Below are 25,502 nucleotides of genomic sequence, written 5' to 3' on the forward strand. Positions count from 1 at the left end.
AATCAAGCATACCAACACATGGGGTTACTGGAACGTAATATATTTTCGATTTAGTAATGACCAAACTTCATTAAATAATAAAAAAAACAATAAATGCTTCAAAACATGTTTCTGTCGGTTTGAACCCAAAATGATAAATGCTTTTTCTATAAACGGAATAAAGGTATGGCTTAGCAAAATTCTGTTCAGCTGATCATATGATACTGTCACATTTTGAATACTGATAAATAATCAAAATCTTTAAGATTGGTCAATGAATCTAAGTTTGCATTCATGCTATTTTAAAGTGACTGGCCTCCATATCGTACGACAACAAAGAAAAAAGAAAATCTTAAGATGTCAGGCAATTATTGCTATAGTTCATAGGAAGGTTTTGAAATTATGTTATGGACAGATTATAAGTCATAGAACACATGAGATTAAGGTATTTTTACTTTTTTTCCATTCCAATTTAAAAAGTGCTTGCCACGTGGTAGCGAGGTAGCGAAGGTTAACCTCTTAAATTACAAAGCTTTATATATTAAACGGTTTTTAAGTAAGAATTCCTCTGATGTGCATTAGTGCATAAGTCAAGGTGGTAGGGGAAATTTTATTGCTTCAATATCCTACTTGCACAGTTCTGTTATTTTTTGTTTTCTTTTGTTTTGATTTAGCATTTTTAAAGTAAGTTAGAAACCAAAAGTTCTAAAGCTGAGAGTACCAACCAACTTTACTATATAAGTGCCATTATAGCCAAATTCTTTACGGAATGGACCTATTTGTCTATCCCAGTATGGCCAGAGTAAGGTTTACGGGAAAATACAAGTATTAGTAAGTTTTATGAACGTGAAACAATATGTATAATGATATTACATTTTAGATCCTTTCGGTTGGAATATGCTCTTTGTAAGTAATATTATCTCTTTTGTCGATGGCTTTTAAAGTGATGCGAGAATAATGCCTAAAATTATCATTATTGCCACTATCATTGTATTAGTATTATTTGTAAATTTTTCAAAGCAGCTTTCAATTACCCAATCAGAATATACATTAATAAAATAAAGGCATTATCAGCTGCAAGTCGCATACAATTTAAACTGATTTTACAGTTTAGGTTTACCTCCTAGATCTGCTGTGAGAAAGACTTGTCCCGGTGTTCCAAGTTCATTCATGTTCGCTTTCTGTTCATCTGGAAGGTGAATGCAGTATATGGCCGCTGCTTCCGGTTCGAGTGCAAGCAGTAAATTCTTCTTTTTGATACCACTCTAAAATTTATTTTTCGAAGAGGCCACAGTTATTATATGTTGATAGGCAATGTAACGTTACAGAAATTTTATCAAGAATGTTAGGTTGAACACCTGTGCGTTTTCTTGTGAGTTTACTCAGCTCATCCACAGTTAAGGCACTTGACTATGTCAAAAATGCTTAAAGGGTCTAAATATTTGTGTTGCATGTATATCAAAAAGTGATTGACCTAGAGTCATTAAATAAAATATGATTATTACAAAGCAAGAGATGTTGTTCACCTGCAGTTTTGTTTGGAATTTCACTATCCCAGACCAGAGTTATTGACCTTGACTTAGTCCTAAACTTGCAAAAGGGTCAAAAAGTTTGTATCTCAAGTATCTCAAACAGTAGTTGAATAGGAGTCATTATACCTGATTGGAATATTATGCAGCATTTGAAGATGTGCACTTGGGGTTTCGTTTTGAATTTCACACAACAAGACAAAATATGCTTAACGAGGACTAAAAGTTTGTGTTTCATTTTTCAAAAACATTTTGAGCTAGAGCCATTTGATGAAACATAAGGAGATCGTTGTATAGTATATGACGTTGTGCATTTAATGTTCTGTTTGGGATTGCACTGTCCCAGACCAGAGTTTTAGTAAATAATTTGCACAAAAGGCCTTAAATGTTTGTTCGACTATATGAAAAAGTGTTTTTAATCTTGAGTATTGACACCACACAGGATTATCATTCAGAATGTGCGCTTATGCATCAAATACTTTTTTCTGCAAGACAAGAGCTATGGTCATAGACTTGGACAAAATATGTATTTAGGGTCTAAAAATATGTGACATACATATCTCAAAAAGTATTTGACTAGGAGTCATGAAACTTTATAGAAAAGATTTTAGCGCATGTACGGTTTATTAGGGGCTTCATCTCTCCTAACCCAACCCAAACTTCTCCATCCCCGAAAGATAGATATATATAACTTGTTTTATTAGTCTTTCAGTTTCTTTGATCTTATTTTTCTTGATGATGTTTTAGCCATAAGTCCCTTTATGACAGCCCGCATCCCTAATTACAAGCTTACTTTGTCTTCCATTTTCATATAACCATACAGTGACAGGAAGTTGGTGATACCAGTATCCTACGGACATACATCTTTTTATGATTTTATTTAATTTCTAGATGTGATTCAGGTTCATAGCGTTCGTTGGTATTGCATATATGCAACTCTTTCTACAAGCTGTGTATTTCACAGGTTTAAATGTTAAATAAAGGAGCATAACTGTACCACGATAATAAAGGTTCACATGTAAATATGTATCAGTTCGAACTGTCATCACATAATGGCGGATACAAGTTTTAACTTGTAACCTATTCTTACCATTTCTGCAGCTTTTCTCATAAATGCTTTTGCTTCATCAGACCAAATTGCAGGAACCGTTACCACCCATAATATTTTATCCATTTCCACATGTTGTCCCTTCTGTTCCAAATTTTTAATGAAGTGGTTCTTCAGGGCTTCAATGAATTTGGCTACAACGTCAAGCAGTGGCAAAGGTTGACCAATCTGATCCTCAACTTGTATTTCTTGATGAAAACCCTAAAGAATATGTAAATGATAGAACTAAACCATTTCTAAAATCTCTACGATTGTTGGATTTTCATATAACTCGTAAATGCACGAGAACGGAAAATTAGATATAAAGGTCTAGGAAATGGTATCCGCTAATTAAGTAATAAGCAGAGCTATAAAACTGGATTTGCATTCACATTAACCAGTTTAAATAACAACTTTAAGCTCATCATGATAATTGATTATAAACTTGAAAATTATCCAGAAATAAATATTCTTCATAATCCATATTAATAAGACATGAAGATATTGTTTAAATTATCATACTTTGTTACTTTTCATCATATGAGGTAAGTCACACTTAAGCAAGAAAATGACGGAACTGTCATAGATTTTAATATTATTTATATCCTTCTCATATTTCTTAACAAATGCATCCAATCACAATAGTGTGTGTGTTAAACACACGATATTTACGTTATAATGTAATTACGATTTTTATTTCGATGCTCTTTGTAAAACAGCTGGTAATTTAGCTGGTTTAAATATTTCGCTAGTGTTCTAGTGAAAGGCAAGTTAGCAAACAGTAATTCATATTTCCAGTGACTCTGGATAACTGTAAATAGTGATAACAGCTTCGTAATGGTAGTCACTAACGGCCTTATCAGTAGTCTATCTGAGGTGTGAGCTTTGTTTAATTACTGATATGAGCAAACCTTCAACTTTATCATTACTGAACTTAAACTTTCTGAATGGCTCTATAAATTTCTCGTCAGTAGTCCAACAAGAGTCTATAACAGTTACTTCATAATTGATATTCTAAGAAATGAGTTATTTTAAACTGTAGATTTACCTTATTTGTATATCTACCTTTGAATACAAAAGATGTTTGAATCTTTTGAAAAAATACCATTTCCCATGTATATCATTTTCATTTTCTTTGCACAAAGTTTTATATATATCTTCAGCCATTTGACCGAAAGAGTCAACTTTATACTCCATCCCGCCGTCCTTTTCATTCGCCTCCAATAGCATACACGTTGAGGTTTTATGAAGCTGTAACGACAGTGTGCATAACGTACATTTAAGTTTATGCATCTAAAAGCATTAGAACAAAAAAACAACTATTTTGTTAAATATATTGAAAAGAAAACATTCAACCATAAATTTTGAAATAAATTGTCAAAATACATGGTTTTACTGAAGAGACATAGGCATCTAACCTGTAGTGCTCCAGTACCCCAGTTATTGTTGAATTGCACATTGCTTCTGTTATTAAGAAAGTCTGCCCTCCACTGCCAAGCATAGCCAGTATATGTACTGCCAAAGTCAATAGCAACAACCAGCTCACGCTTCTTAATGATACTCTGAAAATATATTGAATTATTATGCATGTATACTAACAGGCTTAGGTATTGTACTAACTGGCTTTGATTATCATACATGTTCGCCCTTGCTCATCGAGATGTGATTCATATCTAATTACTTGGGCATTATTCAAATTCATACCACGGTTAATACTATATCGTTAACTAATCATTCATGTTACAAACTAGACTTACGTTGAGGCCTTGCATTTTTCGACAAACCAAAAGCGCTCAAACTCAATCAAATGTCTTAACTATAGTCCTGCCGAACAATTTAAAGTTTGTTTGTTTTTTCTTTCTTTTCTTTTTTTTTTGTGCTTTGCTTTCTCGAACAATATCTATGATTAAACGTCCTTCTGGTTTGAGCAACGAACGTTAAACATACATATATCAGATGATGATGTGAGGCAACTAAACGCGACTGAGCAATCTCTATAGCCTGTTTGTCTGCTTGGGATTGTGCTCCGACAAATGAAGATGAGTTTTTGAAAATGCACAACTAAGTGCATTCTTAGCCATAATCAAGTTTATTATTTAACAACCCTCATCTGTTATATCTTTATTTCTGTTTCAAATATCATTTAAATGGTGTAATCTTTGTTTACCTGTAACCTTATATCATATCACAATTATATCGATAAATCGTTGAGCATGACCTATATTAAAGTCCGATTAAAACACAACAAGTACATTTAAAAACTATATATAGCAAGTTAAAAAGGAACAAAAAGTAACGAATTAACATTCAAAAACATTTACTTCATATGCATATATCTTAAAGAACTTCATTAACATAAATATTGACGTTTGTGTGTTTATATTTACACTGCCATGATTAACGAGTACAAAGACTAACGAGTACAAAAAAAATGAATTGCTTATACATTTCTTAATTTTAAAGTACTAACGTTTTCATAGTTCGAAAGCAGGCAAGCCTTCAATTCTGGTAAATGACTGAATTTGTACGTAATTACTGAGATATTAACAACAGTTCATTTTGACGCTTAATAAGATGCCGACCTAGAATTTTATTAAGTAATAAATTAATCATAGCAATGTTGAAATTAATATTAATACAAACGACTCTAACACACTAGAAACAAATCTAGTTATGTAAGAAAATTCTATACGCACGATTTCCATCTTTTAATCCTTCTTTTAATCCTTTGCTTGGTCGATCATACAGTTAAAATCTACTACGCAGCAAAACTCAATACCGAAACAGAAACTAGAACTATAATAACAAGGGTCATTACAAAAGTATTCTCACTAAATTTTGATTCACCGCAGTAAGTAGGAAAGGGCATGTTATATAATTTCTGTTAAAAGTCTCGAACAAGCTCAAGAAATAAAAAAGGAGGAGTTTCGCATTTTTGCAGCTCTAATGTGTTTTAATAATTTTACAAATGATCATATCAGGTAAAGAAGTAAACCTGGTGTTTGCGGTCCATATCTTTTAATTGGCCAAATATCATTGCAACCACTGCTTTTTAAAAGTGTTATAACTATTTCTGTGTAAGTTTACTTTTCCAAAGCAAATAGTCAGCAGAATACCATTACGTTCTTGCAGGAACCGCATACGCAAAGCGACGCTGTAAGTGGAACCAATTCGCAAGAGAAAACATTAGATGCGCATGCGTATGGCGACGCGAGTATAACCTACCCACAAATCCGGAATATGTCGGTAAAGTGAGCGACAAGGAAAAAAATATCACCGGTTTATCAATAAACGAACGCATCGGCGTAAATTTTGTACGCCGGTCACGTGAGCTGCAAATAAAAAAATTCATATTCTTATGATTTTCCATTGCGACCTGTTCCAAATAGGTTATAAACAAATTTCTTGCGGTACGTTTCTACATTTACTGGTATTAATCCCTAATTTCCAAATGTTTACCCGATTTCAGATCGCGAAAATATATAATTTGCTGCTTTGTCTATCTCGCCAGACCAGTACACATCGTCGTATGCCGGATAGACCCGGGCAATGCCGGGAAGCCAAACGAACGCCTAGGTGGTTGCCCGAGGTGAAACGGCGTACGCCGCCAAAGTAAAACGAATTGGCCCACAGAGAACTTTGAATCCGAATGCGCATGGCAACATGCTCAATTTAGCAAATTATTAAATGTTCCATATTAAGCGCCGTACGAACACATCTGCGGATGTCTCTAAATTGTTGTAGTTCTTTTGATTTGTGCGAATGTTGAGTTCTTTTAATCTCGGGGCTAGAGAGCGTGGACGATAGCATGTATTTACAAATGCTCAAACCGAGTCTGCAACATTTTCATTTTTGTTGTGTTGAGCGAACTGCGAAGTTTCTACTTTTCTATTCTAATTTCCAGTACTATCTTAACACAACTTGTTTGGCTGGCTCCATCTCTTTTATCGAATAGCATTACCAAACAATGGTTTCTATATATATCTATAAATATGTAATTATATGAAATAGCTATGTTGTATACGCCTATCATATAACATAGACGAAATATAAATTATTTCTGTTTTGCTGGATATTATTATTATTATTATTATTATTATTATTATTGTTACTACTATTATACTAGATTTATATAGCGTTCTTTTCATGATAAACACATTCAAAGGCGCATTACATATAGCAAACAATGCCACAGAGGGCGTGACATTAATTCTCTACTAGTACAGACACGGAGCAATCTGACTAGAGGGACAGAGTGAGATAAAGCCCCCAGAACAGAGAGAAATCCTTTTTAGATACATACTTGTCCGGCTAACTTAGCCTAGCTCTTTGCGAATAGACAGTCTGGTTCTTTAACGTGCCCGGTGTATAGCATCAATGCATGCGAAGCCGTCTTTACTGGGAAAAAAACAGAACAGACCAAGACATTCAAGAACATCTCAGAAATTTCCAGTGTCTGGACCTGGATTCGAACCCCGGGCCTCTGGATTGACAGTCAAGCGTGTAACCACTAGACCACCGGCCCATCTAATAGAAATCCGATGTTACCCTAGCTGTCCAGAGAATAATATGTTGCTAGGTGTCACAGACGGCAGAGAACATGATGCACAATGTCCTTATTTCTTTTTCAGTCTCTTTTATTGTGTTTGCTGATCATATATTCTGATCATATATCGACTTTTCAGCTTTACTTACATTGAACTGTTTCGCTGACAAAATTAATGCCATTTAATTTGAACACTAGTATGAGGACTTTAAGTAAATGTTGTAAACATGGATATATCTGTGGAGTCATTAAATTCGCTTAGCAATTTTATGTAGAGGACAGCTACTTGAACTGATCAATATAATTTGCGTCAATGAATACAGTTTGTCATGCTTGAATTTCTCTTCTTGATAAACTGATTCTCTTATATTTTCAGGTTTTTGAAGCAATTTTATAGATATCTTCCGCAATATAGGTCCATAAATGAGTGAAATTAGATTATATGTTCGTTGATTATTTCAAAACAAAATATCCTAGCAATATTTTATGTGTATCTGATTTCTTGTGTTTAACGTTAGGTAGACTAGCTACTAGACTTTTATTTGCTGTATAGTTTAGAGATTTTCTCAGAAAACTCATTGTGAGAATATAAATCTGTAATATTGACATAGAATATACACTGACTACATTCACAAGTATATAACAAAAATGAAATACAAAAAAAAGTCTATATCTTAATTTAGGAGCTAGTATAGGCGTTACGGTACAAGTCATAAAATTTAACATGCTTTTAAAGATTTAAAACTTTTGTAAAACTCCTCGTTGGTTTCAGCCTCGTTTCGGTTTTGCAATCAATTACGTAGTGCAGTTAAAGATCATAACAAAATGGCCGTGAGTATATTTTTCACGTATTTAGTCCAATATTGTTTAGAGTTTAGGTTGTTAAGAGTGTAATATCAAGACACATTTATCACGAAGTTCTGCGAAAGGTTTTTAAATATTTATTAAATGTAAACACAATTTGTGACTGTGTAAGTGTTGATTATGTATTGTATATTGATACTGCATATGTGTGAGCTCTAAGAAAATACCAGTAGGCTTCTTTTAAAAAAGAAACCTAAGAGAGGTTCAGTGTTGCTCCTTTTAGACTTATATTAAAGACATAGATAATTGTCTCTGGTTATTTGATAGGTTGTGCTATAGACGAAAAACGGTTTCCCTGGTGCAGGTCACTGTGACCTATTAGGGGTCATAGTCACTGACCAAGACCTAATTACCTCAAAATCAATAAGATCAACCTTCGCCAATCCGAGGACTGTAGACCCAAGCATTTCCTAGTTACTGAATTTCATTAGCTACCACTGCAATAATTGTACACTGAGTTTGGCCCGGGGGAAAGCTGCCAAATTAGCATCTTACCATTTTTTCGAGAACCTCACCTGACAGGCTAATTTCTCAGCTGCGCCGTTCGTTTGGGCCCAAGAGAATAGCTTCTAATAATCTTTAGAAAAACTAAGAAGAAATTCCCACTCGAACGGGCGTCTGCCGGAAGTGAAAAAATATATCATTATTTTTTTTAAAATGTATTTTACATAGATTTTTTATTGTTATTGTGTTATTTGATAAAAATCTAGACATTTTTATTTGTTCTAGTTTATTACTCAGTTTGTAAGGTTTATATGTCGTATTGCCGCCTTGTTTTGACTACGAGCTTGACATCTCCGACTGTCGGGCGGAAGACACAGAACTCTATTCCGGCAGATCTTCCCAACGGGGCAAACGAACACGCCAGTTAAACAATAAATTCATTTAATTGAACGAAGTATATTTTAACGTGATTCAATTAATTTTGCATATCTTTGATTACTGCGAACAAAGAATAGTAAATATATATCTATATATGTTTTGTTAATAACTGAACCGTTTCCAATATTTGTAGCAATAGTATTACACTACATTTGTTCATTTAAACAATTATTTTCGTCTTTTATGTTAGATGATTTCAAAACTTGTGCGCAAGCGCATTGGGCCATTTTAGCCTGGCTCACCGTTATTTGCGCTAGAAAGTGACATCTAACGCCGTGAAATTAGTAGATTAGTCTAAATAATCCTAGTTTGAAAGCCAACACTGTGGAGAAGTCCTGATAGACCTCTCTAACTCTAAATTATTTCATGTCATGTCATTCAATATGTTTTGTATTTAGAAATGGTATGCACTAAGTTTACTGCAGTCTAGAAATTGAAAGATTAGTCAGACCGAAGAGACTAAATATTATCTATAAACAATTATTTTGACATTGGAACAGACATAAAAGAATAACAAATAACATTTTCATAATAGATAAAGGCCTTCCCGGTTTAAACCGTATAATAAAATTTACCTGGTATGCATTGACATGCATTGAATAGCGTTATGTAAATTGCACGAAAATAATACTGTGCAGTATTTATAGAATGAAAGTTTTTACGTTGTGATCATATTTCAGTCACAAATGCAAACTATGTACTTTTTATCGTACTGACTCTTAAAGGCGTCCGAAATAAATGTTATAACTCCGAATTAAGTAGATGTATTCTGTGGCATTAATCAGCATTTATCAAACAGTGAAACATCATTTAAGTAATTTGTTTTGTTTTTGTTGCGGTCAACTTCTCACCGACTCATTTTTGGGCCATATGGCGATTTTCCATCTGTCCACGAAGGGAGAAGACTCAAGGTATCCCCCGCGGATTATGTCAGGCGCGGGCGGATACCTGTGTATAACCACCGATCTTCCACGCCAACTGGCCGGTGTCTTTACACGAAGGCGGTGAGGGGCAAGTGATTAAAAATAAGCGACCTTAACCACCAGGGCCATTGGTACACAATTACATTAAACAAAGCATACTTGATGGTTCTGAAACAAAGTACGTAGTTAATAATGTTGGGGATTTTGCAATACAGTAATTATGAATGTCGACCATGGTAATAGAATAAAAAGAGGCATTGAATCGATTCTAAACAACACATGATTCATATCTTTCCAATCTTCAGAAATATTCAAACGTCAAAACTGGACATTCATTGCGTTGTTTACTGCCACTTCTTTCTGTCATGCTCTCTGTTTTCTGTGTTTTGTTCCTAGCTGTGTTTATTTTTCCAAGAAATTCGTACTGTGAACAATTCATTTTTCTTACCTGAGGAATTATGCTCAATTTATTGTTGTCACCTAGAGATTCTCTCTCTTTATTGGTTATAGTTCGGACATTATTCTTTCAGAAGAAGATGCAATATTTTATCTTTTTAAGGGACTGACTAGATCATACGGCAACAAAAAAATAAGAAATATTTTCTCTTTAAGATATCAAAAAATTATTGATATATTTATTAAGAAGGCCTTGAAACTTACTGACAGATTATATGACAGATTCGCATCTTCGGTATGATGCGGCCGGGGATTTAACCCACGACCTCCTCCCGCACTCAAAGGTAATCTGTGCGTTTATGGCCGTTGCGACCATAAACAGAATGGTTAGCGATTATATGCGTTTATTTTTATGTGCGTCTATAATTAAAGCGATCATAGACATAGGCTATTAAGGTTATTGCGATCATAAACAAATATGTGTAATGCTGCGCGTTTATGGCCGTTGCCACCATAAACACAATGAATTCAAGATTTAAATGGGCATGACCTTTCGATCTTCGGTTGGCTTTGAATTTTCATAAATCTCTACTCGGCAAAATCTGTTAACCGAGACAAATGTCTGCGATCAAATTTTTCGACATATATATTTTGTTAATTTATTTGAATCATATGTTCCATTACAGAAATGTTTAATTCTTGTTATTTTGTTTGAAAATATGCATAATAACAATAATGAAATTATAAAAGTTGTTTATTTTTCATTGGCAAATCTTTGTCATAAGATAATTGATACAATTTAATGTAGATTATGTGTGGAAATGAGCTGTAACATTCAGGAATTCTTTAGTAGCTCTATCAGTTAAGAGGGAACACAAGTTCCTTCTACTTTTTAGTAAATAGTCCTTACCTTTGGACAACTTACTTTTTATCATATTTAATTCATAGACGTATCTGGTAAGCTATTCTATTTAGTTATGGTGCTAGAGATCAATCAATTTCACAAATAATAATCCCTCCCCCACCCAACACCCCCCCCACCCCCACCCCCACCCCACCCCTGCATTTACCTGTTAAAGAAGTAACTGTATGGTTAAAAACTTAGTGATAAGTCATTTCATTTAAGAAATAATTTATAACAAAGAAGTGCTTTAACACAATTTATGCAAGATGGGCGGTTATACGTCGGGCGTAATAATTGCCCCAGTGTATAAATAGTGTTAAAATACCTCGGTGCCTATCCATATCGGCGGACTCTTGGCGAAATCTGCTATATCGGCGGTTTCTTTGCGTCGGTACCGGCTATTCTTTGCTATAAACAATGTCCAGGTCAATAAATGAGTCGAAAAATCGAGCTGTCACCGATGATAATATGTATGCTGCTCAAAAATAAGTAGAGCACGGAACATTAGAATGTCTTTGCTATGTTTAGTAGTGTTTACTTTTTAATTATCAGCCATTTTTCTCGCAAACTCGATGAAATTAATTGATGGTGTACTGACACGGAGCACAAACCCGACCTTTTCCACAGTCTTTAACGAGATGTACGTATCAAGCGCACTACTTGTATTCATTTTTCAATAATCTTCCAAAAAATACTGACAAATAGGCCGAAATGTTAATGAAATTCTTCAAAACCCCTTACTTTCGGTTTTGTCGGGGCATCGGCGGTCTCTCTGTACGCCAATTTTTGATGCACAGGCAGGCTCTCTGCATTACGCGCAGGCAGGCTCCATGCTAATGACTATTTGGACGTGTTATGGCTTAATCCATCTGGTGTGTAGATCTGACTTTTTATAACTGTCAACATCTTATTTTAAAATATTTAAAGAGACACGTTGAAGTGACAATTTTTCTATTTAGATGGAAGAGTTTTTTTTATTGAACCGAGAATCCTGAAGACGTCTGAAAAGTCACAGGGCAGATTAAAATTTCGGATGTTCAAACCCTTGCACGCACGCATCGTTTCACAAAATATACTAAATATATGTTTGTGTATTGCTACGAACAGCTGGTCTACACCAAGAAAAGCTACTTTGAAAAGTTGTTTCTCCCCTTATATTTCTTTCACCAGTGTCCATGTTGTCGTTTTCAATTGTTCTACGAGTGTAAAATTACAGCTGCTTTCTTGTTTAGTTATTTTTTTATCTTCATTGTGTGTTTTCTTTTTTCAGATATCACAGACTGCAGGTTTTTAAAAATGGTAAGTTGTTTTTATTGTTAATTAATAGGATCGATATCAATATTTTCTTACTTGTACGAACTTCATAAATTTATATTGATAGTGTAAACGGTTCACCATATCTACATTTCTTTCGATAAAGCAGGCTGTTGTGTGTAATCGGAATAGCAAATGTAAATATAAAAAATATATTTTGTATGGCAGAACCAGTATTCAAACTCTTTCCGTACGACAACGTCGCATGGGAATGTCAAAAAGCAAATTCATACTATACATTATATTGTGTAAGAGCAGGGCAACGATTCAACTAAAGGATTCAGAACACAAGTAAGATGATATGCAGTTCAAAGATGTAAATGCTAAAGTCACTTTTCAAACGGGTCTGTCGGGCCCCGCGCGGCATATGAGGCCGGGCGAGCACCGGTCTTTTCAGTCATGATAAAAACTGCCCATTTATTGTGCCAAGGTGGGTACCGACGGGGTTCGGGCGGCTTGGTTTTAAAATAAATGAGAGTTCTCCCCGTGTATTTCGTACAAGTAAGAAAATAGTGATATCGACCCTATTAACAGTAAAACAACTTACCATTTTCAAAACCCTGCACAATCTGTGTTATCTGGGGGAAAAAAAACACACACAGTACAAGTATTTCAATATAGTAATATTATGGGTCGGTAGTAAACTTATTTTCAGCTTGGTTTTTGACGTTTTGAAATAAGACGTGATGTTGACAGTTATAAAACGTCAGATCTACGCGTTAAAATTGTCATTAGCATAGAGCCTGCCTGTGTGTAATGCAGAGAGCCTGCCTGTGCATCAAAAACTGGCGTACAGAGAGACCGCCGGTGCCCCGACAAAACCGAAAGTAAGGGGTTTTGAAGAATTTCATTAACATTTCGGCCTATTTGTCAGTATTTTTGGAAGATTATTGAAAAATGAAAACAAGTAGTGCGCTTGATACGTATGATATCAAAGCAACATCTTGTTAAAGACTGTGGAAAAGGTCGGGTTAGTGTTCCATGTCTACACCATCAATTAATTTCATCGAGTTTGCGAAAAAAATGGCTGATAATTAAAAAGTAAACACTGTTAAACATAGTAAAGACATTCTAATGTTCCGTGCTCTACTTAGTTTTGAGCAGCATACATATTATCATGGATGACAGCTCGATTTTTCGACTCATTTATTGACCTGGACATTGTTTATAGAAAAGAAAAGCCGGTACCGACGCAAAGAAACCGTCGATATAGCAGATTTCGCTAAGGGTCCGCCGATATGGATAGGCACCGTGTATACATTATTTCGATTCTAATATGCCCTTAATCTAAACAGTAGATAAAATATAGAAGCGATCTTTCTTGGTCACAACAAAAATGTTGACGTCACCGCACGTTAACGTGACGTCATTCTAGCGTAAGAGTGTTTTAGAGCCAAACATATTAGAATGTAATTTCAAATTTTCATGGTAAATGCTGAAGAGCTTTTTTTTCTTGATCTTATATATGACGTGTGATATGATAGAAATAACATTATGTCTAAATTTAAGCTTGAATAGTGGATCTAAATTTATTTTATTTTTTTTTTTTTTTTTTTTTTTTTTATTCAAAAGTGGGTTACAGCATATAGCATATAATATGTGAAATATTCTATAAGTAGGTGATTACATACTGAGTTATTTGAAAAATTTGTATTATCTAAAACTTGTATAAAGCCCTGACCCTTGCCATGTTAGATTTCTTTAAAGAATTTGTCTGTCCTTCAATTCGAACAGTACTATCGAGAGATTAAAGGATGTTTACCAAAAGATACTGACCGATAGGCGAAAAAAACAGCGCAGATCTTGATCAGACTGCACTGATGTGCAGGCCAATCAAGATCTACACTGGTCTCAAAGGCAAGAACCAATTTTGTTAAACAAAACAAGGGTCTAAGCAATACCATAGTATAATAACTACTACTGAGCTAAATAAAGGGAAATAGTTCCTACAAGCATAATACGCTAATCAAAACACAGTTATCCATCTTTCTTGTTTGTAATACCTGCTTCTACACTAGCTTTACCAAAAATCAACCACCTTATTATGAGTTTGCCAAATCCAAATAATGATATCATAAAAACTTTGCAAAATTCTTTTTAAACATTTTTATGGAATGGCCAGGATAAGGTAAAAAGAATACTATTAGTCAGTCCTATGAAAATGGAGGCATAAAAATGATAGAGTTAGATACTTTCATTACCGCTTTAAAACTGACTTAGCTTCGCAGATATATGAGATATAATACTACATATTTTGAACTTATTACAGATATCTACCCTTTTCTTCAAACTTAGAGTAAATATGGATTGAATTTTATGAATAATAAATTGAACACTGTTAGAAATTACTTTTGGAATGATGTCTTTAAAGGAATCATACGAATAAATGATCAATACCCAAAAAGCTGGACTGATTTTTGTGCACTGCCAATATGGCACAGCAGTAATTTTAAAATTGGTGGTGCTAGTTTCCACTATCCCATGTTTATAAGGAAAGGAGTTTTATTATTTGTCAACGATTTTCTAGACAGAAATGGAAATTTTCTGTTGTATAATGATTTTATTGATAAATATGAAGTCAGAACAATGTTTTTACAATACCAAAGTATTATCGCATCAATAAGAGATTTCATTGACAAGGTTAGATTTCCACATTATGCAAAAAGGGAAACCTCACCTTTACAACCATTTGCAGTAAAAATAATTAATAGTCAAATAAAAGGATGTAGAAAAATCTATGCTTCCCTACTTGCCAGGCCAAAAATATTTTATTTGAATTTAAACATTTTCCAATGTCATACAATATTCATTATTTTGACAACTGAGTTAAAATCCAGGTATAACTGAATTAAATATTGATCAATGACGTGATAGGTAGGACTATCTGCAAGAGGGGATACATGATAATTAAATCTTCAACGTGATCAAATCGAGACTTATGTATTATATTCCGTCTTAAAGGTACCAAATAAAGACAAATAAAAAAGCATAAATCTTAAAAAAGACTTCACATTTTGAAATATACATCTAAACATTACGACAGCCGTGCAATATTCTCTTCAAGTCAAAACATGTACAGAGAAACGAATGATGTTTATTTTATTTTCTTAGACTGACATGGGTGGTCATTTTGTCCTACTTTTGTGTTTATCGTTTTTCCGTAACCGATCGGAAAATCTTCGGGATCACGTGATTTTATCATTAATTCAAACGAATGTCCGATTAAAGACGCGCCACAAAATGACTTTTTTTTTTTTTTTTTTTTTTTTTTTTTCCATGATAGTAATTATACATGATTTGCATGAAAAATATGAGATGTACAAGTTGTTTTCAGTTTTAAATTGACAGTGACATATATTAGGCCATGACATTGTGTTTATTGTATAAATTTTTATTGAATAAATGAAGCAATATGTACGTAAATCAGTGTATGTACTAGGTAAATTTCAATCACATTTAGTTTCTACAATGTGAGATTCATCTGTATTCTTAAAACTTTTCTAAAAAGAGATTGACTAAATAAGTTTGCAGATCAAGTTGTGAAAACACATTTATTCAGGTAGGGCCTAAATTTTCCACCCGAAAACTTGTAGTATAGCTGTATATTACCAATATTATAAGAATGATTTTCATGAAGTTTTAGTGAGTTACAAAAATGTTGAATTCCCTGTGCTATGTTTGTAAACACCACGTTATCGGTGGATAAATTATAGCCTCGTTTCAGAGCATTCTTCCGAAAAATTCCGAAGATGCGCGACGGGGTCGTAAACAGTCGGAAACATACTTTCGGTTTGAAATAGGCAAAAGGTTTTTGTTTATTTGTTGGTTATTCTTGAACATATTCACGACTATTTGGTCAGATCCGATGCAGTGGGTCATATTTTCAGTAAATATGAAGTCTCAGCTACAAACTCTGGTTTTCATGTAATACTCGTTCGGGATTTAGTAGTGGACCTTTAAATGTTATTTTTAAACAACCAAAGCTCTTTTTAATTGCTTTTCATTATTTAAAATTTAGGGTACTATCTCTACATTTATTCATTTAGTGATAACCGCGAGAGATGTATATTATGACATTTGCGTATTTCCACATTTGTTATTGTTGTATAACAATTCGTAACTGTTTCATGTTTCTGATTTTATTGTTTTATGTTTATAGATTTTCACTGTGCACTATACAGGACATACCCTTACTGAACAATTTTCCAGCTTAGATAAAACAACTTCATCGGAATTCATTGTTGTTATATTTTCATCTTTTTTGGATCATATAGAGCAATCAATGTATCCGTGACATAGAGTGCTAGGGAGGCGTAAGAGGTTTTTCACATTTCATTTAGAGCCATTCTCAAAGAAGCGTTGACGGAAGTAAGCAGTTACGTAATATGATCTTTTGTGATCACTAAGTCTATAAGGTGTATCCAGTATTCCGCTAATAAGCTGGTGCAAGCGGGCCTGTAAGGGACGTTGCACTATATGCACGGACTCAACCAAACACATTTTGTTATTGCATGTATTTGCTTGGTTGCTTTGTATGATTCCAAATAATATTTTTGCAGATTTTATTCATATGTTTACTTTATTTCTCCTCTATTTGTATTTCATTTTAGTTGTCGCAGATGCGATATTTTTGCCAACACTAAAATGGTTTCTTTCCCTATTTATTTAAAGAGGACGGTTTGTTTGCTTGTTTTGTTAAGTATAACGTCGCACCGATGCAATTATAGGTCATATGGAGACTTTCCAACTTTGTTGAAGGAGGAAGACTGCAGTTACCTCTCCGTGTATTATTTAATCACGAACGGACACATAGGTAGAGCCACCAAAGCAACCTTCCGTAAGACAGCTTCTTTACATGATGAATTCAGCGCCCCGAGTGAGGCTCGAACCCACATCGGTGAGAGGCAAGTGATTTGATTTAACCACACGGCCACGGAGGCCCCAAGGAAGGACGGATATAGTTTTATAGTTTCTGTGTCCGTACATATTTTTTATAGATATCTTTTCCATAGTGTTAACTTAAGTTTATATTATATGTACAGGTTTGTACATGTATTTACCGGGGATTCTAGCAAATGCAGTCTGAGCCCTTACAGTTATACATAATTCACTTGCCCTACCGCATTGGATCCGAAACACTGCCTTAGTATACATTTGTTTTCATGTGATGAAGCCAACCTGTTGGCTTACAGCGCCTGAAATCACTCCGGGACGGCACCAGATATTTCATCATCATCCAAATCTAGAATGTTGCCATATAGCGACCTATCTTTGTGTTAGGGAGGTTTAAAACCCACCAAACAAAAACAAAAACTGAATATTTGATTTTACAGTCCATTATTAAAGAACCAGATTTAGTTGTGGCACTGGACATTGGCAGTACATACTCGGGATATGCATGGCAAACGAGGAATGACTTCCGTAATAACAGAAGTAATGTACAGTTCAATACCAACTGGGATTCAGGCGCTCAGCAGGTAAGCAAGGCTTAGTATAAAGCAATGACATTTTATTCGTTATAGTAATAATCAAATTTGTTGTTACCATCGAAGGACACTTTGTAGGTGTTTAATATGTTCGAAATTCATTGACAAATATTTCTTTCTTTTTTGGACCGCCATGTGAATTTATTTAAAAGAATGCAATTTAGTAAAAAGCATCTCTCACTTAATCTGCTATTTGTGTAGATGATTTTAAAGACAAAATTTTTCGGTCACTTTTGATATTCTGGGTTCGTCATTAAGTCAGTCCGAAGTTTACCTTACCTTATGATTATAATTGTATCAGTTAAAGGCTCTTTTGTGATGTATGGTTCTGACTGCGTTTGATATGCTTATTGCTTCTGTTTAATAGTGATTTTTTAATTTAATCAAAATATGATAATTACTATATTGAACCAGCTCCATAAGACTACTTCATGTGTATTGTTGGAAGGGGACTATGACAGCCAGAACATCTATGAACGAGAAAGGACCAACAAGAACAAGTCCTTTGATGATTTTAAACGAATTGCAAACAATTACAAACTAGTGGGATTTGGACATTACGCTGAGAGAAAGTACGGGAATATCTTAAGGAAGAATGAAATAGAAAAGATAATAGGAAAATGGCTCTTCTTCAAACGATTCAAGCATTTGCTTTATTGTGACGTAAGATAACCTTTATCAAATTCGTTGTTACATATATACTTAAAACATTTCTAATTGGTCAATTTAAAATATCAATTCTATTTCAGATGATGCATTTTCCATATATATAAAACAATTGTGTTTTTGGTTTTTGATTGCGACTATATTCTTGCCATTTGCAGGTTAAAATCCTACTTCTTGATACAGTTATCGGATATTACATTAAAGATGAAAATATGTTTGTAATTCACATGACTGGTGTCTAAGTAATATAACGAACATCGGTTGTCGAATTGGGAAAAAAGCATACAACATTTTACAGTACTTGGACATTTTATTGGAGCATTTTGAAACGCTTAATTATAAAATTACCTAACTTTGATATATTAAAGTAAGTAAGAAATATCAGTAGATGTACCGTGATATTGTATGTAGAAAAAATTGCTTTCTATCAAAACTAAATCAATAAGTACTTTTAAAATATCAAATTGTTAGAACATTGTTGTTTAATGATTTAGACCTTAGACCTGATATTATTTCCAACGGGAAAGTAAGCATTTACAATCTTAGTGACACACTTAAAACTTATACCGTTTCTTTTACATAACCCGAGTATATTTAAAGTTATATATGGTATTGTAACATACGGGAAAGCCTGGTTAGTCCTCAGTTACATCCAGTAGACGCAAACAAATGACAGAAATTCATGAATTATATTTTTTGGGGTTGTTTCTTTCGAGGATTATTCTATTCTTAAGCATGTGACTGTCTTGATATTAATATTATACCAAATAAAAACTTTCGTACATAGATTTTATCGTCTGTTTATTAAACAAAATTCAATAAAAGTTTTTATGATATAGGTTTCTTTGATGTCTGAAAAACCTTTAAAAAAGATTGGGCAAATATAAAGTTTTATGTATACACACTGGCTAATTTAAATACATATTCACCCGATTGTAAATTCAATTTGAATTTGAGCCAATTTAAGAGTATTTATATGTGTTTAAAAATCATCATATTTGAAAAATTTAAATCTAGCTTACATATGGCTATAATAAATATACTGTAATGGCACATAGTGGCAATTTGTAGAAACTCGGCTCCACTAAGATGCTCTAAATCATGGGTAAAATTGATATTGTAGGCCACCGTTCAAGTCCCACAAGGCTTTCAATTTTATGTTAAAACAAATAAATCAGGGGCCGTATTCATAAAGCATCTTAAGTATAAGTTTTGACTTAAGTTTAAGATTTTACTTAAGTTTGTGGTGATTTCAGCTTAAGTCTAAGTAAAAACTTAAGTCCTATTAATAAAACAGCTTAAACTTAAGATACGTAAGAAATGACTTAAGTCAGAAAACAAAACGGCGTCGTGAGTACAATAAAGTGTTGTTTTTCAGATAAAAGCACTTTAAACATAATTGTGCATGTTGTATCTGTCTGAAATTAATGTTGTTTTTTTAATGTTTTCGCCCACAAATAAAAGCCAAGAATTACTTATTAAGTTGTTTTATGAATAACAAATATACTCAAGTAAAATAAATTTCTTACCTAAGTAATACTTAAGTAAATAATCAATTTCTTATACTTATACTTAAGATGCTTTATGAATACGGCCCCAGGTATTTATTCTGTTGTATGGTCATAGTCATATACTGAGGTACTCCAAACAATGGATTTGATAATACTTCCTAATATTAACTGGATTTTCATACCAGTGACAAATATATGAGAACAGAATAAGCAACAGTAAGTTTCAACAAAAACATATTTTCGTAACAAAAACGTGACATCCACATTATAAAAAGTCATTATGAGCCTTTAATGCACAAAAGTATTTTACAAGATGACAAAATCAAAAGTGATTAAGAATAATGATTAATTTATGATTAATTCATCCTTTGTACGTGCATGTAACATTCTCTTTTTTAGCTCACCTGAGCACAAAGTGCTCATGGTGAGGTATTGCGATCACGCTGTGTCCGGCGTCCGGCGTCCGTCGTCAACATTTGTGTTTAAACGACATCTCCTCCAAAACAACTGAATGGATTTTGATGAAACTTTCCATGATGTTTCTTGGGTGGTTCTCTACCAAAGTTTTTTAAACGGTTCCGCTTGGTTGCACAAAGGGGCTGCCAGAAATAAAAATAGAAAAAACTTCAAACGACATCTCCTCCTAAACCGTAGGTCCAATTTAAAAATAATTTCACACAAACGGTCCTTATGTTACTCTCTACCAAGATTGTTCAAATTATACCGATTTGTCAAAAAACATGGCCGCCAGAGGGCGTGGTCACTTTTCCCTATATGTTTATTGTGGAAAATTTAAAAATCTTCTTGTATGAAACTACTGGTCCGATTTTAGAATAATTTTACACAAATCGTCCTTGTGTGACCCTCTACCAAGATTGTTCAAATTATTTTTATTCGTCAAACAAACATGGCCGCTAGAGGGCGTGGTCACTTTTCCCTATAAATATTTACTGGAAACTTTAAAAATCTTCTTGTGTGAAACTGCTGGCCCGAAAATGTTCTTGTCCGAAAGCACAGGGCCTAGGGCTATGATTTTTGGTATGTAGAATCATCCGGTGTCCTTTACCAGGGTCAAATATGGCCCTGCACCGGGAGTCACATGGTTATATAGACTTATATAGGAAAAACTTATGAAAATCTTATTGTCCGAAACCAAAGGGCCTAGGGCTTTGATATTTTGTATGTGATATCATCTAATGGTTCGCTACTAAGATTGTCAAAATAATTTCCCAAGGGTCAAATATGGCCTCGCCCTGGAGGTCACATGGTTTACATAGACTTATATAGGGAAAACTTTAAACATCTTCTTGTCCAAAACCACAAAGCCTAGGGATTTGATATTTCTAATGTAGCATCATCTAGTGGTTCTTTTCCAAGTTTGTTGAAATTATCCCCCTAGGATCAAATATGGCCCCGCCCCGGGGATCACATGGTTTATATAGACTTATATAGGGAAAAACTTTAAAAACATTCTTGTCCATATCCTACAAGATTCAGATTTGAACCACATGTATAATTTTGAGTGGCTAGATGAACCTTGACATGAGTTGACCTTGATCTTGACCTAGTGACCTACTTTCGCATTTCTGTAGCTACAGCCTTCAAATTTTGACCACATGCATAGATTTATGTACCGAAATCAACTTTGACCTTGACATCGACCTAGTGACCTACTTTCACATTTTTGAATGTACAGGCTTCAAATTTGGACCACATGCATAGTTTTGTGTTCTGAAATGAAATTTGACCTTGATTTTGACCTAGTGAACTACTTTCACATTTCACACGCTACAGTCTTCAAATTTGGACCACATGCATAGTTTTGGGTTCTGAAATGAAATTTGACCTTGATTTTGACCTAGTAAACTACTTTCACATTTCTCACGCTACAGTCTTCAAATTTGGACCACATGCGTAGTTTTGTGTACCGAAATGAACTTTGACCTTGATCTTTACTTAGTGACCTACTTTCACATTTCTGTAGCTACAGCCTTCAAATTTGGAGCAAATGCATAGGTTTTTGTACTGAAATGAACTTCGACTTTGACATTGACCTAGTGACCTACTTTCACATGTTTGAAGATACAGGCTTCAAACGTGGACCACATGCATCTTCTTCTCTGAATCAATAATAGCTATGGCCTTGATTTTTGGTGTGTGATGTTAGAGTTGACCTGTCTAACTATTGCACTAGGCTAAAGAATGTGTGTGACGGCTAACATAGAAGACACATATCAATACTTGTATCATTACGTTATGCAAACACACTTAAATCCTTATACTTAGATGAGCGCTTTAGGGTCAATGACCCTTTTGCTTTCAAATGTTAGACCATTGTCTTTGAAATGAAAATAAACAAAAGGGATAGTCATATGGAATTTCATCCGGTATTCAGATTCTGAAGTCAAAGCTACTACGTAATTGCTTTCGACAGTATGTTTTGCGAAGCCTATGGAGTTAGTATTTGAAGTCTTTCAACAAAACTATAATTTGATAAGCGTGTAAAATTTGTAAAACAAGGCACTTGGCCGTAAGTGTACACTAACTGTATAGTGCATTATGAATTCATATTTTGTAAAATTTCTCCAGTGAAAGCCACTGCTGATTTGTGAGACTTGGACAGAGATTATAAATGTTAATATGATAATATCATATGATAAATGTTGAACAGTGCATATTGATGTGTGTTCATTTTGCATGTATACCAGTTTATCTTGATGTCCAATATTCCACAGGAACCTGAAATTCTATCCATAAGCTAATACAAGTCTGTATAAAAAAGACCCCCTCTATATTAAAACATAACGAGAAAAAAATTGAATAAAATATTGATGTTGAACCTGTTGATTTTGTGTCAGTCAAACGGTGACAGCGCCAAGGAAACACCATTCCGGGTATATTCTAGTTGCCTTTGGATAATTACACCACCCGATCACACTGTTTTTTGTTGTTGTTTTTTTTTTCTCGTTTTTATGTGATGGTTTGGGTGTGCATGCGTTGCCTTCAGGAAATTTTTTAATATAGAGGGGATCTTTTTTTTTCATATAGACTTGTGCTGTGGATAGCATTTCAGGTTCCTGTAAATATACCTTTTACTATCGCATTGTCATTCAAAAAGTACTCGCTGTATAATTTTCCTTTTTTTCCTTTTGAAAGGAATTCCATCGATCTATGGATGCTGAAGACCATTTTGGTCAACATGTGCCATTACTAGTAGTAATGTCAATGTTAATAAAAGGTTTGAAGGATCATTTTATTACAAACATTCAAGAACCTCCGGAAAAGACGCTGTGGGTAGTTACAGTGCCAGCGATATGGTCTGAGCATGCAGGGAAGTTTATGCGAGAGGCAGCAGAAATGGTATTTTCTATGTATTTAATCAAAATATCAGTTTGCGAAATTCAAAATAATCTTAGACATAACACAAGGTGGCCAACCCTAGCGACTTTTGGATATCGAACACGCGAGAAAACGTCTCGATTCAGGTGACATTTTACTTATATTTTCCTTATTACTTAACGGATTTTCATATGATAAAGAGCGCCGAAGACACTGGCGCCAGACCAGAAAGAAAATGCCTCTGTACATGTTATACCCTACCCCTAGGTATTCTATAAGAACCATGGTCATGAACGGGAAAATATACTAACCCGTTTCAATCGTAAATTTCTCAACTTAAACGCGCAGTTCGGTGAATGGGTACCTAGTATATTGAACACGCGATAATTTATCTTCCAACGTGCACCAGTCTCATTGTCTCAATATTCCATATTGCCGAGATTATCAACATATTTTATGCTTTCGTCAACGTTACAGAAAAAAACTTGCGTGACCTTCCCTAATGAACATCCGGTCTAGATGTCACGGCAGTGTGCACATGTTAGGCGAAACGTAAACAGACAAAAACAGAATTTAAAAAAAATCACAATTTTACAACAAAATTCGAAATGATGAATGAAATTCATCTTATATATGATTTTTAATTTGAAATCATACATTGGTCTACATTTGTGCTGTTTATTTTATTCATTTTGCACATTTATGGTGCATTTTCACATATTAGCGAACACGTGTAGTAAAATGACGATTGACATACATTTTCACAACAGCCAATCGGAATGGTTTTGTAATCTAGAACGGAACTTCACCAGGGAAGGTCAAGCAAGCTTTTGTGTAACGTTGTAAAAACTATAAACTACGCGTTGTTTTTGTAAGATAAGAAGTATTGAAGAAATGTGACCGTACACAATGGAAGATAAATTATCACTAGTTTGATATCCATAGTACACATTTACCGAACTGCGTGCTTTAGGTATGAAATGCGCGATTGAAACGGGTTAGTATATTTTCCCTTTCATGACCATGGTTCTTATAGAATACCTAGGGGTAAGGTATAACATGTACAGAGGCATTTTCTTTCTGTTCTGGTGCCAGTGGCCGAAGACAACAAGATGAGTGCTTTGCTCCGCACAAATCGTCTGCCGTCCGCTATCTATACTTTTCTCAAACCCTTCGCCCAGCTGCTTTTTCATGGAAAAACTGTGCAGACAATTTTAAAGTACATTCTCCTAAAACGATCCTAAAACGATCAGTTGTTTCAAGATCAACGGAAGTCGATGTTAGCCTACAGTAGAAATATTATAGCGCATGATTTAATTTAACCCCATATATTAAAACCTATGAGATTAAAGAGAACAATATATCATGTACTATAAGTCTTGTTAAATGAGAAATCTTACGATTTTTGGAACTGGACTTCGTACACACATATATAATACATTGATTTCATGAATTAACCAGGATAATGTTATATTTATGTTTAATCTTTAAGTTTTAGGTTCAAATACAGAGCTTTAATATCCTTCCTCAGGTGAGTCTTTTTTAGATTTTAATGATTCATTCATCGTTTCTATTCATTAAAAGTATACAAAAGTAATGAAATATTATAAAATAAAAAAGTGGAAAACCACAGGTCGCCTAACACAATATAAACGAAAATATTGCAGGATCGGTTTGATTGTTCATAGACGGTAGTGGAAATGCAAGCTACCGTCCACGCCCTTTAGCCCCTGTAAGTGTTTGTTCTGTTTTTGAACAGCGAATTATAACAAAAAGTTGTGTCTTACTTCACATGCACTTCGAATGTTTGAATGAATCCACGTTTTGTTATAAATCAATTCGGTTTCAATCCATGGAGCTTTTAAAATGTACTTCACAATGTTCTTTATCATTAACAATTTTGGCTGGAAAAGCTTGTATAAACCTTTGTTTTTATCCATTAAAGATGAAGCTGTTTTCCATTATCTCGCAAAACCATTAGCATTTTAACAATTTTCGGAGCGGATTATGAAACTGCAAATTGATGACGTGTTTGTTCAGTTTAGGATATTGACGTACAACAAGATTATTGCACTG

The 25,502-nt window shown here is 34.1% G+C and overlaps 2 protein-coding genes across 3 annotated transcripts in view; one reads left to right on the forward strand and one right to left on the reverse strand.

Moving 5' to 3' along the window:
- Positions 1–1,099: 1,099 nt before the first annotated feature.
- On the reverse strand, positions 1,100–5,377 carry LOC128554132 (heat shock 70 kDa protein 12B-like; the record flags this gene model as incomplete). The annotated part of the gene is made up of 5 exons (XM_053535379.1): positions 5,292–5,377; positions 4,014–4,157; positions 3,661–3,846; positions 2,599–2,817; positions 1,100–1,244 (listed from the first exon to the last, which is right to left on the reverse strand). Coding segments are annotated over exons 1-5 (703 nt in total), but the record flags the coding sequence as incomplete, so codon positions are not given.
- Positions 5,378–7,939: 2,562 nt separating this feature from the next.
- The window catches only part of LOC123534901 (heat shock 70 kDa protein 12B-like), a 28,558-nt gene continuing 10,995 nt past the window's right edge, over positions 7,940–25,502 (forward strand). Inside the window, exons 1-4 of one of the 2 annotated variants that reach the window (XM_045317364.2) lie at positions 7,940–7,972; positions 17,758–17,901; positions 18,325–18,573; positions 23,244–23,447. In XM_045317364.2, coding sequence (XP_045173299.2) covers positions 7,967–7,972; positions 17,758–17,901; positions 18,325–18,573; positions 23,244–23,447 — 603 coding nt within the window. In that variant the 5' untranslated portion in view covers positions 7,940–7,966. The remainder of the gene's footprint in view (positions 7,973–17,757; positions 17,902–18,324; positions 18,574–23,243; positions 23,448–25,502) is intronic. The other variant, XM_045317365.2, reaches the window with a different exon arrangement.

Source organism: Mercenaria mercenaria, unplaced genomic scaffold (genome assembly GCF_021730395.1).
Source record: "Mercenaria mercenaria strain notata unplaced genomic scaffold, MADL_Memer_1 contig_4741, whole genome shotgun sequence".
Taxonomy (NCBI): Eukaryota; Metazoa; Mollusca; class Bivalvia; order Venerida; family Veneridae; genus Mercenaria; species Mercenaria mercenaria.